This window comes from Sciurus carolinensis, chromosome 1 (genome assembly GCF_902686445.1).
Source record: "Sciurus carolinensis chromosome 1, mSciCar1.2, whole genome shotgun sequence".
Taxonomy (NCBI): Eukaryota; Metazoa; Chordata; class Mammalia; order Rodentia; family Sciuridae; genus Sciurus; species Sciurus carolinensis.
The window spans coordinates 168,488,328-168,505,909 of record NC_062213.1 but is presented as its reverse complement, the minus strand read 5'-3'; the positions used below and the strand labels follow the sequence as shown (position 1 = coordinate 168,505,909).

The 17,582-nt window shown below is 36.1% G+C and overlaps 1 protein-coding gene across 9 annotated transcripts in view; it reads left to right on the top strand.

Annotated features, from left to right (window-relative positions):
- Osbpl9 (oxysterol binding protein like 9) overlaps window positions 1-17,582 on the top strand; it is a 144,819-nt gene that overhangs the window by 66,173 nt on the left and 61,064 nt on the right. The window contains exon 1 of one of the 9 annotated variants that reach the window (XM_047549439.1): window positions 14,968-15,125. The exons of 7 other annotated variants lie outside the window; for them this stretch is intronic. In XM_047549439.1, the coding sequence (XP_047405395.1) occupies window positions 15,099-15,125 (27 nt within the window). In that variant the 5' untranslated portion in view covers window positions 14,968-15,098. Of the gene's footprint in view, window positions 1-14,967; window positions 15,126-17,582 lie in introns of those variants that run through there. One more of the 9 variants, XM_047549433.1, reaches the window with a different exon arrangement.

Here is a 17,582-nt window from a genome sequence, read left to right as displayed (position 1 = left end):
GATGAGAGTTTCCCCACATTTGGTTAGACTGACACTAAATTCTGTTAGTGATTTTCAGGCTATCCTTATCAGCATTTACCTCTCTGCAGACCTACCAAATGCTGTGTGCTTACTTGTATTCTTCATTCTTCTGAACTATATCCTTAATCTCTGAATGTCTTTGCCTTCTCTTGAAAGCCTAGTTCAGAACTGACCTCTTCTCTGGAAACTCCACTGACTAACCCTCTTCCTTGGAATGACATAGTCATTGCCACAATTCACTGAGTCCTTACCATATTCTTCCTGTTATCTTTAAAGTTTATAGAACTCATACCTTTCCAGTTTAGGGTACAGACTCCTTAAGGTTAGGTACTGAATTTGATCCAATTTTGGAATCAAATTGGGTTTTGATAAGACCTTTTATGTATTTTTTCTGAATTTATGTACAGAGAGGATAAGACATTTAGAAATATGGAATTAAATGTTTATTTGAGTGACCAAGGGTCTCTTCCTAGAGGTAGGCTAGGGTGGGAAAGAACTTTGCTCTGGAGCCAAAATGTCTGGTTTGTATCCCAGTACCATTGAACCGTTTACCCAGTGTATTGAACCATTAACACTTAACTTACTGTTTCTGAGTTCCAGTGTTCTCATCTATAGAATGACAAGAAATACCCTACTTCATGGAGTTGTTGCGATGGTTAAATAAGTTAAATGTAAATTGGTTGAAGTAATGCCTAGCTATAGTAAGAACTTGGTAACTGTTAGTTGCCATTACTAATACAACTACTGCCATTCCCTCTGCCAGTGTCTGGTATCCCACTAGTGTTCAGTAAATGTTAGTTAAATGAAAAAAAGTTGAAGGAATTAATGAAGAAACACAGACAGATGGCTTTTCCATTGCTGTTTATTGAATTCTTTGAGAATATGGCCAAGGAGACCAAGTGGAGCTGGTATGAAGTTCACCAGAATACCATTGAATCTGTGGATGAAGCATCATTAAACAAAAAGGAGATGTGGTAGAATTGCGGTCATTAGCCAGGCACAGTGGCGCATGCCTGTAATCCCAGAGGCTCCGGAGGCTGATGCAGGAGGATCATGAGTTCAAAGTTAGCCTCAGCAATTTAATGAGAACCTAAGCAATTTAGTGAGACCCTGTCTCAAAATAAAATGTAAAAGGAGCTGGGGATGTGGCTCTGTGGTTAAACATCCCTGGGTTCAATTCCTGTTACCAAAAAAAAAAAAAAAAAGACAGTTATTATCAAGGCTTGGAAAACAGTAGAAGTAGCGTGAAGGCTTTATTCAAAAGAAGAAGGTATTCAAGTATGATGATTACATGTATGCCAAACCTGTAATAGATGAATATGAATTTAGTATTTAAGGTACATTTATAAGAGTAGCTGAAAAAACAGTCTTTCAGTAGTATTGAGATGCTTTGATTCTATCCTTTGTTAACTATAATTGCTTATGTGTCTAACTGGGTGTTCAACCTCAGGACTGCAAAGCCCCAGGGTACTATTTACCAATCCCAAAGTACTTGGTGGACTCCATGGAGAGGGTTTGGACATTTTATTACAGTGGAGAGCTATATCGCACCTACAAGCTGGGGGAGTATATAGGATAGGTTGTATGTGTACTATGCAGATGGGTTTCTTTAGATGTTTTATGAATATGTTCTTTTATTTTACAACCAAGGTTGCTTTACTTTGATCCCTACCTAAAGACTGGCAATAAGTGGCCAGTTTCCCTTCTCTGTTTCTCTCATTATCACATTCCTTACACCACCTTATCTCACTGCCAGGAACAATATTGCCTTTCTAGGCACTGAATACTGTTTACCCCAATACCAGGTAACTGAAATTAATAGAAATGTTTGGAGCCTTTTTTCTTGAGAGTTAACCTGTTTCACCAAATATTAACTTTTTCAGACATACATTTCAGTTTCTCCTTATGTAAAGATCTGTTACTACAACTATATTATTTCCCTTGGCCTCATTAGATTTTATTTTTGTGCAATACAGAAAAGTAGGTGCTTGTTTTTCTCTTAAAGCCCTTTGTTTCTCAAAGGAAATGATTGCAATATAGATATGTTACTTCTTTCCAGGTAAAGTGGTGTGGAAAAGTGGTCAGTTACTTGGGTTTCCTATAACAGAGGAAGATGCCCCTGATGGTTGTTGCTATCACTGAGGGCAAATGACATCTGACATATAAATTGGAGCTTGGGATTCTCTAGAATTCATTTTTAAAATAAATTTTGTTGTATTAGTAATGGCTTTTCTATCTTGAATTCTTAGGAAGGAACTAAGAACAGATGGTCCAGTTTTATAGATAACAAGAGGTTTTTCCTTTAACTGCCAGAAATTTATTTTAACTGTGTGTTTTTATGGAACTCTTACATGTTTTCTGCCTTTGTAGAAATAAAATTTAAACGTTTTTAAGTAGTATATGTTCAACCCAGAAGGTATGGAGAACATTGAAAAGTTATTTATTCAGTAAATATTTATTGGGAATTTATGTATTCCATGTACCATGGCTCTTGCTTTTATGGAACTCAGTCTGGTATAAAGAAGAAAATAAAAGCCATAATGAAAATTAAATTTTGAAAAATCTGTAATAAAGCAAAGATGTAGGTAACATAGGGTTCTACAAAATTTTAAGCTATGTAGAAGTATATAAAATACAAATAATACTTTTTCCCAAGTCCTTTCTCTGAAGATAAACATGTTTTCATTTATTAACTCCCTAACCCTGATGAAAAGGTTATAGTGCATAAAAGAAACATTTAAAACAAAGAATAACTAGAGAATGAAGCAACTTTAGTCATCTTGTGGCAAGGAACTGGCATTTCTTATTAAATTTGGCAACTCAGGTGTTTTAAATGAAATCCGAAAGTTGTTTGAGAAAGGTCAGTGACCAGTGCAGAATGTTACCTGTAACAATTCAGACAACAGTGCTTATGAAATGTAACTTTAAAAATTGGGCCTGGAGTTGTGACTCAGTGTAGAATGCTTGCCTGGCATGTGTGAGGCACTGGGTTCAATTCTCAGCACCAAATAAAAATGAGTAAATAAAATAAAAAGTCCATTGACAACTAAAATAATGTTAAAAAATTTAAATGGTACTGAAGGCTCATATATAAAAACCACTGTCTCCTGTTCCTCTATTTTCTCTGTTCTGCTCCCCAGCTTAACTGTTTTTAACTTTTTTTGGAGTGTACTGTGCTACATTTGTAGCATGAGAGCTAGCATTTAATTTTTCAGTAGACATGCCAATCCCCGTGTGAGGAAATGCTAAAGACACAGTACTGAGCAAGGTAGTGCACTGTCATAGGCATCATGGGGTTGCATGGAAGGTGTTTATTCTAATCTTGAACTAAATATTTCTTTCTGTTTGATAATGCATTAAGAATTGCATGCAGTTTACCAACTTTGGGAATATGGTGGCCTTGATCATGAGGTGTGGGGACGTCTACTGTATGCCTAGTGGTATATTTATTCTATCTGGTCCAAGTTTCTACTTGGAAACCTATTAGCTGACTTCAGTTTTGAGACTTCTGGGAACCAGACCTGCAAAATATTGAAACTATGTATCCTTCTTCTGAGTGTGGTCTTTTAATGTCAGTCTGCTTCAGAAAAGTGGTGGTATTGCGCTGTACAGATGCCTAGGGAAAATATGATTTGATTGTAAAAATATTTATTTATTTTAGAGTAGTTTTAGGTTCATGGCAAAATTGATCAAAGAAGTTTCCTGTTCATGCTATGCCTCCAGAAATGCACATCCTCCTTGATTACCAAGGTTTTCAACCACAGTGGTACATCATTACAATTGGCCTACACAGACACATCATTATTACCTAAAGTACATCTTTTATGCTAGGTTTCATTCTTGATGTTGTCTATGGGTTTGGACAAATTTATAAAACAAGTATTTATCATTACTAAAAATCTTCTGCATTCCAACAACATAGCATCTCTTCCCTTACCCCCTGGCAACCAGTGAACATTTTACTGTCTCCATAGTTTTTCCTTTCACAGAATGTCATTTGTAGTGGTTGGGATTATACAGCATGTATTCTTTTCTGATGGATTTCTTTCCCTTAGAAAAATACCTCCAAGTTTCCTCCTTGTCTTTTTATGACTAGAATACCTCATTTTATTGCTGAATGTTCCATTGTCTAGATGTACCACCATGTCTTTATCCATTCATCTACTGAAGAGCATCTTGGTTGCTTCCAAGTTTTGGCAATTATGAATGAAGTTGCTATAATTATTGTGTGTAGGTTTTTATGTAGGCATGTTTTCAACTCCTTTGGGTAAATACCAAGGAATGTCTTTTCAGGATTATGTGGTATGAGTATGTTTAATTTTGTAAGAAAACATCAAACTGTCTTCCAAAGTAACTATATCATATTACATTCTTGCCAGCAATGATGAGAGTTCCTGTTGCTCCACATCCTGGTCATTATTTGGTGTGGTCAGTGTCCCAGATTTTGACCATTCTGTTTGGTATGTGGTTGTTTTTCATTTTTATTTTCATTTGTATTTTCCTGAAGACATATGATGTGGGACATCTTTTCATATGCTTATTAAGAGTTGTCTATATATTTCGGTTAATAGTTTTTCATCAGATATATCTTTTGTAAATATTTTCTCCCAGGATGTGGTTTCTCTTTTTATTCTCATCAATTCTTTCTTTAAGACCTTGGGGTGATGTATCTGAAAAATGATTGCCAACGCTATATCGTGTAGATTTTCTTCAGTATTCTAGAAGTTTTATGATTTTGTGTTTTACATTTAGATCTGTGATTCGTTTGAATTAAATTCTGTGGGTGTAAGGTCTTTGTCTGATTATTATTCTTTTTTTTTTCCTTATGGATGTCCACTTATTTCTGCACCGTTTGTTGAAAAGACTATATTTCCCTGTCGTATTTCTTTTTCCTCTTTGTCAAGGATGAGTTGACTGCATTTATGTAGATATATTTCTGGACTGTCTCTTCTGTTCCATTGATTTATTTGTTATTATTAATATTATTTTTTGCCAATTCCACACTGTCTTAATTATACCATCTTAAAGTTGAGTAGTGTCAATTTTCCAACTTTGTTCTCTTTTAATACGGTGTTCTGAATCTTTTGCCCATCTATATAAACTTTAGAATCAGTTTGTTGATATCAATAAAATAACTTGCTGAGATTTTGATTGGGATGACATTGAGTCTGTAGATCAAGTTGGAAAGAACTGACATCTTAAAGGCATTGAGTCTTCCTATGAACATGGAATATGTCTATGTCTCCATTTATATAGTTCTCTGGTTTTGTTCATCAGTTTTATTGTTTTCTTCATGTAGCATTTGTTCACATTTTGTTAAATTTACCCCTAAATATTTCTTTTTGGGGAGTACTGATATAAACAATATTATGTTTCAAGTGTCAAATGCCACTTGGTTGCTTTTGGTTCATAGGCAAGAAGTTGACTTTTCTATATTAATTTTGTATACTACAACCTTGTTATAATTATTTATAAGTTCCAGGAATTTTATTTTTGCTCTCTTTTTCTTCCTTTGTACATAGATGACCATGTCATCTGCAAACAAAGAAATTTTATTTCTGATTTCTCAATCAGAACAATTTTTAAATTTCCTTTCTTATCGCCTTAGGTAGGACTTAGAATACAGTGTTGAAAAGGAGCAGTGAGAGGAGACATCCTTCCTTTGTTTTGATCTTAGAGGGAAAACTTCTGAATTCTTACCATTAAGTTTGGTGTTAGCTCTAGTTTTGTTTGGTTGGTTGTCCCTGCTGCCAACACACATAGTACTGAAGCTTGGACCCAGAGGCACTTCATCACTGAGCCACATCCCCAGCCTTTTTATTTTTTATTTTGAGACAAGATCTTACTTGGTTGCTGTGACTGGCCTTGAACTTGTGATCCTCCTGCCTTAGCCTCTGGAGTCACTGGGATTACAGGGTTATTTGTTTTTTTGTAGATATTTTTTCATCATGTTTTGGGAAGTTCCCTTTTCCTTCTACTTTACTGAGAGTGTTTATCATGAATGGGTGTTGGATTTTGTCAAATGTTTTCTATATCTACTAATATGATCTTCTAATTTTTCTTCTTTCACCTGTTTATATGACAGATCATATTTATTTATTTTTTAATATTGTATCAGTTTTGTACACCTGTGATAAATGCCATTTAGTTGTGAATATTTCTTTTTTTTTACATTGTTGAATTCCAATTGGTAATATTTTGTTGAGGATGACTATTCACGACAGATACTAGTTTGTAGTTTTCTTTGGCTAGTTTGGGTATTAGGATAATGCTGGCCTCATGAGTTAGAAAGTATTTCTTTTGCTTCTGTCTTCTGGAAGATATGATAGGGAATTGGTATAATTTTTTTTATATGGTTGTTTATTTGTTTCTCCAATAGGAATAACTTGTTCCCCGCATGCAGCATTGAATTCTTTTTTTTTTTTTAATTTATTTTTATTGTAAACAAATGGGATACGTGTTGTTTCTGTTTGTACATGGAGTAACAGCATACCATTTGCGTAATCATACATTTACATAGGGTAATGATGTTTGATTCAGAGAATTGGTATAATTTCTTTTATTAAATATTTGGTAGAATTCACTAGTGAATCCATGTGGGCCTGGTGCTTTCTGTTTTGGAAGATTATTAATTAGTTATTCAATTACTTTGACCAGTGAGGACCTGTTCAGATTTTCTCTTTATTCTTGTATGCATTTTGGCAGATTGTGTCTTGCAATAAAATCGATCCATTTTATTTAGGTATTTAACTTGTGAATATAGAATTGTTATAGTATTCATTTTTTATCCTTTTGATGTCCATGAGATCTGTTATGATGTCCCTTTCATTTCTGAAATTAGTAATTTGTGTTTTCTTTCTTTTTTTCTTTTACTTACCCTGTTCAGAAACTTATAAATTTTATCAGTGTTTTCAAAAAAACCACTTTTTGGTTTTTGTTGCTTTTTATATTGATTTCCTGTCTTCAGTTTCACTGATTTCTACTTTAATATTTATTATTTTTTCTTCTGCTTACTTTCGATTTAATTTTCTTATCTTTTTCTAATCTCATAAGGTAGAAACTCAGATGACTGATTTTAGATCATTCTTCTTTTCTGATATTTGCCTTCAATGCTATAAATTTCCATCTGAGTACTGCTTTCACTGTACCGCACAAGTATAATAAGTTAGTTCAAAATACTTTTTGGTTTCTCTTGGGATTTCTTCTTTGCCCCAGGTATTATTTGGAAGGGTGTTGTTTAATCTCCTCGTGTTTGGGATCTTCTTGCTGTCTTTCCATTTTTGCTTATTTTAGTTTAATTCTGTTACAGTCTGAGAGTAGATATTGTATGATTTCTACTTCTTCAATTTGTTTATGTGTGTTTTATGACTTGGAATATAGTGAATATTGATGAATAGTCTCTGTGAGTTTGAGGGGAATGTGTATTTTGCTGTTGGAGGAAGTAGTTAATAGATGTCCTGTATCTAGTCAATTAATGGTGGTATTGAGTTCATCTACGTCCTTATTGGTTTTCTACCTGGTGAACTGCCCATTTCTGATAGAGCAATATTTAAGTCCCCAACTACGATAATAGATTCATTTATTTCTCCATGTAATTCTATTAGTTTTTGCCCTGTGTATTTTGATACTCTATTATTAGGCATACACATATTAAGAATTGTGATGATGTGTTCTAGACATATTGACACCTTCATCATTATGTTATGGCCCTGTTTATGCCTGATAAGTTTCCTCTCTGGGAAGTGAACTATGTGTAAAATTAATGTAGCTACTTCCAGTTTCCTTTGGTTGGTGTTAACCTGGAATATCCTTTGCTATCCATTTCCTTTTAATCTGAGTGTGTGTATTTCATACTTTAAAAAAATTTTTTTTAATTTTATTTTTGCAGGGAGTGGGCAGTGATGCTGGGAATCAAACCCAGGGCTTCACACATGTGAGGCAAACCCTGAGCTACATCTCCAGCCCAGCTCCCAAGAGGCCTTTATTTATTTATTTTTTCCTCCTCCCAAGATGCGGGAATCCCTGTGTTGCAGTCTCAGTTGCCTGTCTCAGCCTCCCAAGTGCTAGTACTTATGACATATGCCACCATACCTGGCATGTCTTTATAGTTAAAGTAAGTTTCTTATAGATATCATATAGTTGAGTCTTGTAGTTTTGATGTACTCTGATAATTTTTGTATTTTAATTGGTGCATTTACATCAGTGGCATCAACTATATCATTACTGATATAGTCGAATTAACATGTACTATATTTGTTACTGTTTTCTACTGAATGTCCTTGTTCTTTGTTTCTGTTTTTGTCTCCCACTCTTTTTTTCCCCCCTGCATTTTGTGGTTTTAATTGGGTGTTTTATATTATTTTGTTTTCTTTTTCTAGTGTATCAGCTGTACTTTTTTTTTTATTTATTTTTTCATTGGTTGCCCTAGAGTTTGCAATATATATGTACAACTAATTCAAGTTCAGTTTCAAATAATACTATATTGCTTCAGGTAGTATATTTTAGAATAACAAAATAATCTCAATTCTTCCCTTCCATCCCTTGTATCATTGCCATCGTTCATTTCACTTATGCATAGGAGTACTTAATCATACATACATATCAAATACATTGTTACAGTTTTGAAACTATTATCTATTAGATCAAAGAAAAACAAAAACTTTTATCTTACCTTCACATATTCCTTCTCTGATGTTCTTTCTTTATGTAGATTTGAGCTTCTGATAATTTTCCTATTCTCTGTAGAATTTCTTTTAATATTTATCTTAAGACAAGTCTACTGACAACAAATTTTCTCAAGTTTTGATCAAAGTAAGTCTTTTTTTAAACATATATATATTTTAGTTGTCAGTGGATCTTTTATTTATTTGTATGTGGTGCTGAAAGTTGAACCCAGGTCCTCATACATGCCAGGTAAGTGCTCTACCACTGAGCCACAACTCCAGCCCCCCAAATAAGTCTTTATTCTTCACTTTTGAAGAATAATTTTGCAGGGTATAGAATTGTAGTTTTCTTTTTCTTAAATCCCTCAATACTTTAAATATTTCATTCCGTTCTTTTCTTTCTAGTATTCTTTTTTTGTTTGTTTATTATAATTTATAGAGTGTCCTCTATGTTCTCACATAGATTTTTTAAAAATTTTTAAATTATTTATTTTTTTTAATGTTTTACAGACTGCATTTTGATTCATTGTACACAAACAGCGTACATCATTTCATTTCTATGGTTGTACACAATGTAGAGTCATACCGTGTGTGTAATCATACATGTACATAGAGTAATGATGTCTGTCTCATTCCACCATTTTTCATACCCCCCCATTTCCTTCTACATAATCTAAAGTTCCTCCATTCTTCTCTCACTCCCCACTCTAGTATTGTTTCTGTGGAGAAGTTGGATGTAATCCTTACTTTTGCTCCTCTGCAAGTAGGCTCCCCTCCCCCAAATTCTTTCAGGATTTTTTTCCTTGAAAATGATGTGTGTAGTTGTAATTCTTTTGGCATTATCCTGCTTGGTGTTTTCTAGGCTGCTTTGACTTGTGTCTCATGTTAATTTGCTGAAATTCTCAGTCATTATTGTTTCAAAAATTTTTTATTCCTTTTTTCGTTTCTTCTTCTGGTATTCCCATTATGCATGTTATAACTTTTATACAGTCTTTCTGCAATTCTGTTATTTTCCCCTTTGAACTTTCCAAGTTTTTGAGGTATTTAATGAGATATCCTCAAATTAGGAGATATTTCCTCAACTGTGTCCAGTCTGCTATATGAGTCTATCAAAGGCATTCTTCATTTCTGTTATGGTGTTCTTTTTTTTTTTTTAATAAAGCAGTTTTTTTTAATACTTTCATTTTTCTAATCGTTTTTATGTGGTGCTGAGGATTGAATCCAGTGCCTCACACGTGCTAGGCAAGCTATTTATCACTGAGCTACACCCAACCCCATGTTACAGTGTTCTTAATCTCTAGCATTTCTTTTGATTCTTTCTTAGCATTTCCATCTCTCAACTTAAATTGCCCATCTGTTCTTGTCAATTAGAATATTTATCAGTTAATTGCAGTTTTTTTAAATTTCTCATTGTATTATTCCAACATCCCTGCCGTGTCTGAGTCTAGTTTTAATATGTCTCTTCAAGCTTTTTTTTCCTTTTTAATGTTTCTTATAATTTTTTCTTGATAACCAAATGCAATATATTTAGTAAAAGGAACTGCTATAAAAGGGTTTCTAATAATGTGGTAAGGTGTGTGTGGTGAAGTATTTTGTAGTCCTGTGATTGGGTCTTAGTCTTTTAGTAAACTTTGCAAACTTCATATGTGCTTCTTAAGTCCTTAACCTACTCTTCCCTTCCATAGGTAGGACAGGATGGCTAGAGAGGATTGGAGTTGAGTGTTTACCTTCTCCCACATGGAAGGCTAGAGGAGAGGCAAGAGGGAATTTTACTCTAATTAATAACAATTGTGATGACAGTGTAGAACTCCTGAAGGTAAAACTCATAACCTGAAGGCCCAATCCCAAGACTGGGCCTTCTAGGAGTTTACATCTCTTAGATTTGTCTACACTGAGCTTCCAGCATTTGTAAATTATAGATCAGATTTCCCTATCTCATGCTGGTTACCATGGAGGTTGCTATTTGTGGGTTCTCCTCATGTAAGTTGTGATTCTGTGTATTTGCTTCTTGGTTGTCTAATTTGGAGGGCAGCAGTTTGGTGACTGTGCTTCTCTTATAGATCTAAGAATTGTTGATTTTCAGTTTGTTTAACATTTTACTTGTTAGGGTAGAAGGCTGACATCCAGGCCTCTTTCATGCCAGACTGAAAACCCAAAACTTCACTTGATTAGAATTTTAAAAAATTTTGCTTCTTTTTTCCTTCTGTTGCTACCAAAAGTATTTTGTCATCTATATCTGAGATGACAGAGCAGAATGTGATTTCTAGTTAAACACTTTTGGGGCTTTCTAGCAGAAGTAATAGTTTTTAAAGTAATGTGAATTTAAAATTTAAAATTTTGACTTTTTTCCTATATTATTTTTTATACTTAATGATCATATTGTTTTTTTCCCTCCTAGACAACCACAAAAGTAGTCCTTTAATTTAGTCATGTAATTGTGTTGTTATGTAGTTCAAAGATAAGTGCTGTTTTAGTCAGCTTTTTGCTGCTTTGACTAAAAGACCTGATGAGAGCAACATAGAGGAGAAAAGTTTATTTTGAGGCTCACGATTTCAGAGGTCCCAATCCATAGAATGGCCAACTCCAGTCCTCAGGACTCAAGGTAAGGGAGGACATCATGGCAGAAGCGAGGAAAGCAGCTGGAAACATTATACCAGGAAGCAGAGAGAAAGAGCTCTACTCCATAAGGACAAAATATGTACCCCAAAGGCACACCCTACCTGCCTACAGTACAAGCCACCTATCAGTGGATTGGTGCTGAGTTGAGACTTTCATAGCCCAATCATTTCACTTCTAAACTTTCTTGCATTGTCTCACACATGAGCTTCTGGGGGACACCTCATATCTAAACTGTAACAAGTGTTGACTTCTGATTCATAGGTCAAAATTACTTGTCATAAGTGGGTTTTAGTAATTGGTCACTTGACTCTATTTTGAAACAACTTGTAGATTACTTTAACAATACCTGAGTTGCCAAATTGGTTACACCTTTTTGGCACAAAAACATTGCTATATGTTGTAATTACTTTTCATTTTAAATGCTCCATCTTTTATGCATACTGATTTACATTAGGAAAATGAGAATTGCATGTCGTACTAATAAACATTATAGTATTCAACTGTGGAAGCATGGACTTTAGATTGGAGCTCGGAGCTCTTTAAATATTTTACTATAGCAGGGTTTTTATACTGAGAAAAACTCAGTATTATTGTTAGGAGACAGTCATAGATCATATTCCCTATTGCCGTTAACATTTGTCTATAAATAAGAAAAACTAATGATAATTGACCCCATTAAATTTTTACTAGAACTTTAAATATTTACACTATACTCTCAAAAGTAACAATGCATTAGATTTTGAAACTGCTAACCCCTTGTGATGGTGATTAGAGATTGGAGGATACTTTTTTTAAAAAAAAATCTTACACTTTGCTCGGTACTATTAAATACAATGTCCTTGGTAACCCATGGTCTTTCTAATGGGAAGACGTAAGCAATATGAAAGAACTGGTAAGCAAGAATTATATAAATAAGCATTATGTTTCTTACAAGGTCAAGCAGTACAGTACATAGACAGAATCAGACATGTAGATGACTTCTTTTTCTTCTTTTTTTTTAAATTCCAGCTTAGAGAACTAACCTTGGATCAGCTATTGTGGAATTAGGTCCCTAGACTACCCAAGTACAACATAAACTGTTAGAAAGGCACATATTAAAGGAAAATTTAAAAGGATATAGACACCTTGTTCATCTGGCAAAATGATTATATTTCTTTCTCTATCACTGTTAATCATTTGATATAAATGCTTATTTTTAGAATTAAAAATAGGCAATTCATTGTGGAACAGTAATATCTTCCAGGCATTCTACTAAGTACTTACAGTGTTGAACAAAATCAGACAGAATCTCAGTTCATTAAACTTATTAAACTTAAGATAAACATTAATAAAAAAAAAAACAAGTAGAAAGCAGAGTGGTTGTCTTGATTGACGTCAGAGGGTACATGAGGGAAGTTTTGAAATGATGAATGACTCTTTTTTGGGGGGGAGGGGAGTACTGTGATTGAACCCAGGGGCCCTTTACCACTGAACTACATTCCCAACCCTTTTTATTTTTATTTTGAGACAGGGCTCACTGAATTGATGAGGCTGGCTTGGAACCTAGTGATCCTCCTGCTTCAGCCTCCTGAGTCACTAGGATCATAGGCATCTGCCACTCACTGTGCCCAGCTCAATTTCTTAATTACGGTCTATATGTGTGTGCATACCTTTGTCAGAACATTTGAGTTGTGCATTTAAAATGGATACATTTTTATCATGTGTAAATTATCACTCAATAAGGTTGATTAAAAACCTCAGCTAAATGTAGAATTATAGTTCTGATAAGATTCACAAGAGTTACATGGTCTGACAATATATAATTGGAAGAATTGACATGGGCAGATAGTAGAGTGAAAAAAGACATTATTACCTCATGTACGTCCGTATATGACTGCATGACCGATGTGATCCTACATTATGTATAATCAGAAAAATGAGAAATTACACTCATTTATGTATGATCTATCAAAATGTATAAATGCATTCTACTGTAATGTACAACTAATTAGAACAAATTTAAACATTTTTTTATAAATTTAGCCACTAGGCTATTAAAAAAAAAAAAAGGATAATGCCATGGTTTTCAAAATGGCAGTGCCATTTTGGATTCTAATTAATGAAGAAAGAGTGGACTTGGGAGTCAGAGAGAGGGATATGAAAGACCTAGGCCCTGAAGTTGGAAGATCCTTGACAAATTAAAGAATCTTGAAAAAGGCTTTGTGTGGAAGGTAGAAAATAGGGAAGGCAAGGTGAAGAAGAGATAGGGCATAGGTAGGGCCAAACCTTGCAGGTCTTTGTTCAGTACTGAGTTATATTCTATGCACTGTGGAAACCCTTTGAAGTTTTTTAATTGGTGGTGAGGTGAGTGATGAGGCTTCCGAAATTGATTATGGAACTAGTCTGGCTATTTTGTGTTGAGAATGAACCGGAGGAGCTAGGTTAGACCCGGGAAGACTTTAGTGAGGAGATCCTTCCAAGAGGCCAGGATCGGCAATAGGGTGGTGCTGATGGGGAGAGAGAGAATTGAAGGTGTATTTTAGGAGAAAAAAATGACAGAACTCGGTAATGTGGAAAGTGGGACTACTAGGTTTATGGTTTGTTTAGGTGTTAGGGTGGATGGTAGTGATTTCATTTACAGAGGTAGGTAGCACTGGGGAAATACCAGGCTTCTAAAAGAGCTGGTAAGGGAAGAAGAGTGCACTTGGTATTGGACATTTTGAACCAATTTATACAAAAAAGATATCTTTAACACCGAGTATAGCTTATTTTTTCGGCTAGCACTTACTGAGCTCTTTATGCTGTATTGTGCTACGTGTTGTAGGGGGTACCAGCAGAACTACAGAAATCCAAAAAATAATTGGATGTTTCAGAATTTAGTAGAGGCCTAGGAGAAGTATAAATAACCACGGAGAACAAAAAAAGGAGATTGAACAGAAAAGGAGATTGTCCTCCAGATCAGAAGTTAATCATTTATGTCCCTAATTTTCCTGCATTTTGGATGTTTCTCTGTCGAGGTCGTCTAAGCCCAAACTTTAGATGTAATTTTAAGTTATGCCATCTGGATTTCTGAAGAATCTTCACAAGCCACCTACATTCCTTATGGAGCCAAGGCACAACAGCAGGCCCACGGAAGCCTCACCGATTAATAAAATTAAACAGGCACCCCGCGCTTTTGTTTATTGATACGCTGTAGTATTTCTTCTCTTCTCTCCCGCCTTCCTCCACTCCCACGCGACACTAACAACTTTCAGGAAGCAAGCAAAATCATTATCTAGATGAAACTTCTGGGCCCAGGCTCCATAGTTGCTGCCTATAGCTGTCAAAATGCTGGGGTGAGTATAGGCTGTGACCTGGTCCTTCTCACTCGCCACCCAACTGGGCGCCGGGTTCCCACGAACTACAGCCTCCCTTTCCGGGAGCGGCGCGCATTCCTCAGCGGCGCCCGGCCCCCTCGCGGAGGCAGCCGGTTCAAGCAGCAGCCGCCCGCCCTCCCGCCAGGACCCACTCACTCCTGCCTCTCCACGCCAAAACTGGCCTAACCGCCAATCGTCAGCCGCTCACCTCCCCTCCAGCAGGTGACCATGGCCAATCGCCAGGGGTCTCTTTGCCAGGAGCCGGCAGGGCCAGCCAATCAGGGCGGTCCCTAGGCCGCGGTGCGGGCGGGGCGGAGGTACGCGGTGTCCCGGGGGACGGGCTGAGGCTGTGGACCGCCTGCACTGCCGCCGGGGATCTGGTCGAGGGGGTAGAAGAGGGGTGCGCAGGAGCAGCCCCCGCTCCCGCCCCAGGAGGCACCGAGGGCGGGGGCCTCAGCGAATGGCTTTCTTGCTGGCCGCTTGCGGAGTGAGTAGACCCCGAGGGTCTGGGAGAGGGCTGGTCCCCACCCCTGAGTCCCCGGGGTCCCTGCTTTCTGCCCCGGCAAGGCCGGAGGCGCCAATGTCGTGCTCCCCCTGCTTCCTTCCCGCTGCCCGTTGGGGTGAGTAGGACGACGTGGCTGCCCAGGCCCCTCTTCCTGGGGAGTTCTCACTTCCTCAGCAGTGATGGGTAGAAGGAAGGTCTTTGGCCTCCACACCCGGCTTTGGAGAGAATCGTTCTTTTCCTTTTCCTTTTCTTTCTTTCTTTTTTTTTTTTTTTTTTAATCATTTTTGTGGAATTCGTTTTTCTTTTAGAAAGCTGACTCAGAGTGTAATTTTAAACATAAAAGTTTTCTTTTCATGGAAAAGCTTAAATTTGACCAGTTACCAGTAATAGAATCTACAGTTGCAAACCAATTATTATTTTTTGATGTTTTACTTTTGAACTACTCTTGCTTGACCCGGTATTTTTGTGTATAATTATGGATGCTATTTTTTGTACTTTTATGGGGAGGGAGGTAGTTTTGTGCTTTTTGGGTATCTGTTGCAAGTATATTGAAAACTTTGGTATAGTTTTATGGGGTTCACCGAACAACCTGAAGGGTAGGTTTGGAGTTTCAACCTACCTTAGTATAGAAATTTGCCTATATTAATAGACTCGGAAGCATTTTTGAATTATACCCTTTTTTGTTGACATTCATACTCTATGCTTCACAGCTATTTTTATCTTGAAAGATTGAACAAGAGAAATTCTTGCTAATTTGAAGTAACTTTTGGTTTTGTTGATCAAACTGTTTAGCTGTGTTAAGGAAATTAAAGACGAAGTAATTATTTACTCGCATCTTAGTGGGGAAGCTGGGAGGTATTTTCAGTTTTAAGAGCTTTTTGCAGTGAATTTTAAAGTTGGAATTCTCAATTATTTGTGAATTTTCTCTCAGGACATTGCTTATATTAAACTAAGTAAGTGATACAGCCCCTTAACGACTAGTATCATCATCTCTTATTTACTTCTACTTAGGAAAAAAAAAATTATGTTTGGTGCAGCCTGGCAAGAGACTCTTAAGTAAAAATGCCACATTTCCTTTCCTAATCTTGGGAAGTTGTTATGGATGCTGTTGTTTGTATGTATATGGGGGGAGGTGGTTTTATGCATCACTAAAAATCGAGTTTCTAGTCTGAGAACTTAAACGAAAAACAAGACAGATAAGAAGCTTTGTTTCTTAAGAAAGCTGTTTCCAAAATGTCCCCAGTTTGTTTTGTACAGGAATGACGTACTTAAAGGTCCCTTTAGTAAATTAGAGGCTTTAAAGACCATTGGTCTCATCCATTTAGTATTTCCAAAGTTCTGGATGGTATGTGTTTTTCTAATATGAAGAGGTTGTATTCAGTAATCACCCAACCATTTCCAATTGATTTGAAGATCAGCAGGGAATTTAGTTGAGTGTGAATTTGGTCCAGCCAGGAAAGAGTATTGCGGTATCACCATGTTCTGCTGGTTAGAAAATCATGCAATTGTATGGTTTACATCTATTGATTGATAAAGACAATGATGACAAGAAAACAATTTATAATCATGCTTTTATTCTACAAAGCAAATACTAAGATGTCTCCTTAGGTATGTTGAGTTTGTCAATATCTAAATACTGTAGACTGATAACTGATATTTATGCTGATGATTTTGATATAAAGGAAACATTTTCATGATTAGTATGTACTTATTAAAATTATATTTTGTAACATTGTCAATAAAAGTTTAAGCAAAGATTGTTAGACTTGGAAAAAATAGTTCTTAGACTGAAAATATATTAAGCAAGTAGTCCTATTTAAATATTTTGATGAATTGTGAAGTTCAACCATGCAGAGTCAATAGTCTTTTAAAACTATTTTCCATCTTTGTTTTATGTGACCAGTCACCAGGTTCTGTTTGCCTTGGTTATGCCTTTTTTCCTAGATGATAAAGCTTTAATTTGTTCCTTCATCCTCTCTCACCTAGACTTTTGGAAAAATCTTCTGACGAGTCTTTTAGTGTACTTTCCCCACCCATCCTTTTTATTAAAAAATAAACCTGACTGAGTCATTGCCATGCTTAAAAGTGTTTTGATTCCCTGTTGTTGAAGTCCAGCTGCTTCACATGTCCTTGGAGGCCCTTGACAGTCTGGTCCCAATTTCTGTCTTTTGGGTCTATTTTTTCACATAGCCTTTCCCTCTTGCTGGTTTTCCTGATTGTATCTCAGGTGGTAGGTCTTCAGGTTTTCCTCATCATATGGGCATCTGTGCTGTCTTCCTTCAGAGTGAGAGTACTCTTGTCCTTTCAGTGCTACTACAGTATTTTGTTCATGTCCCCCTATTATAGCCTTCACTAAGTTGTATTATAATTTTCTTGTTCAAATGTCTGATTCTTGCATTAGGTTCTGATTTCCTAGAGATCAAAGGTTCTTACTCACCT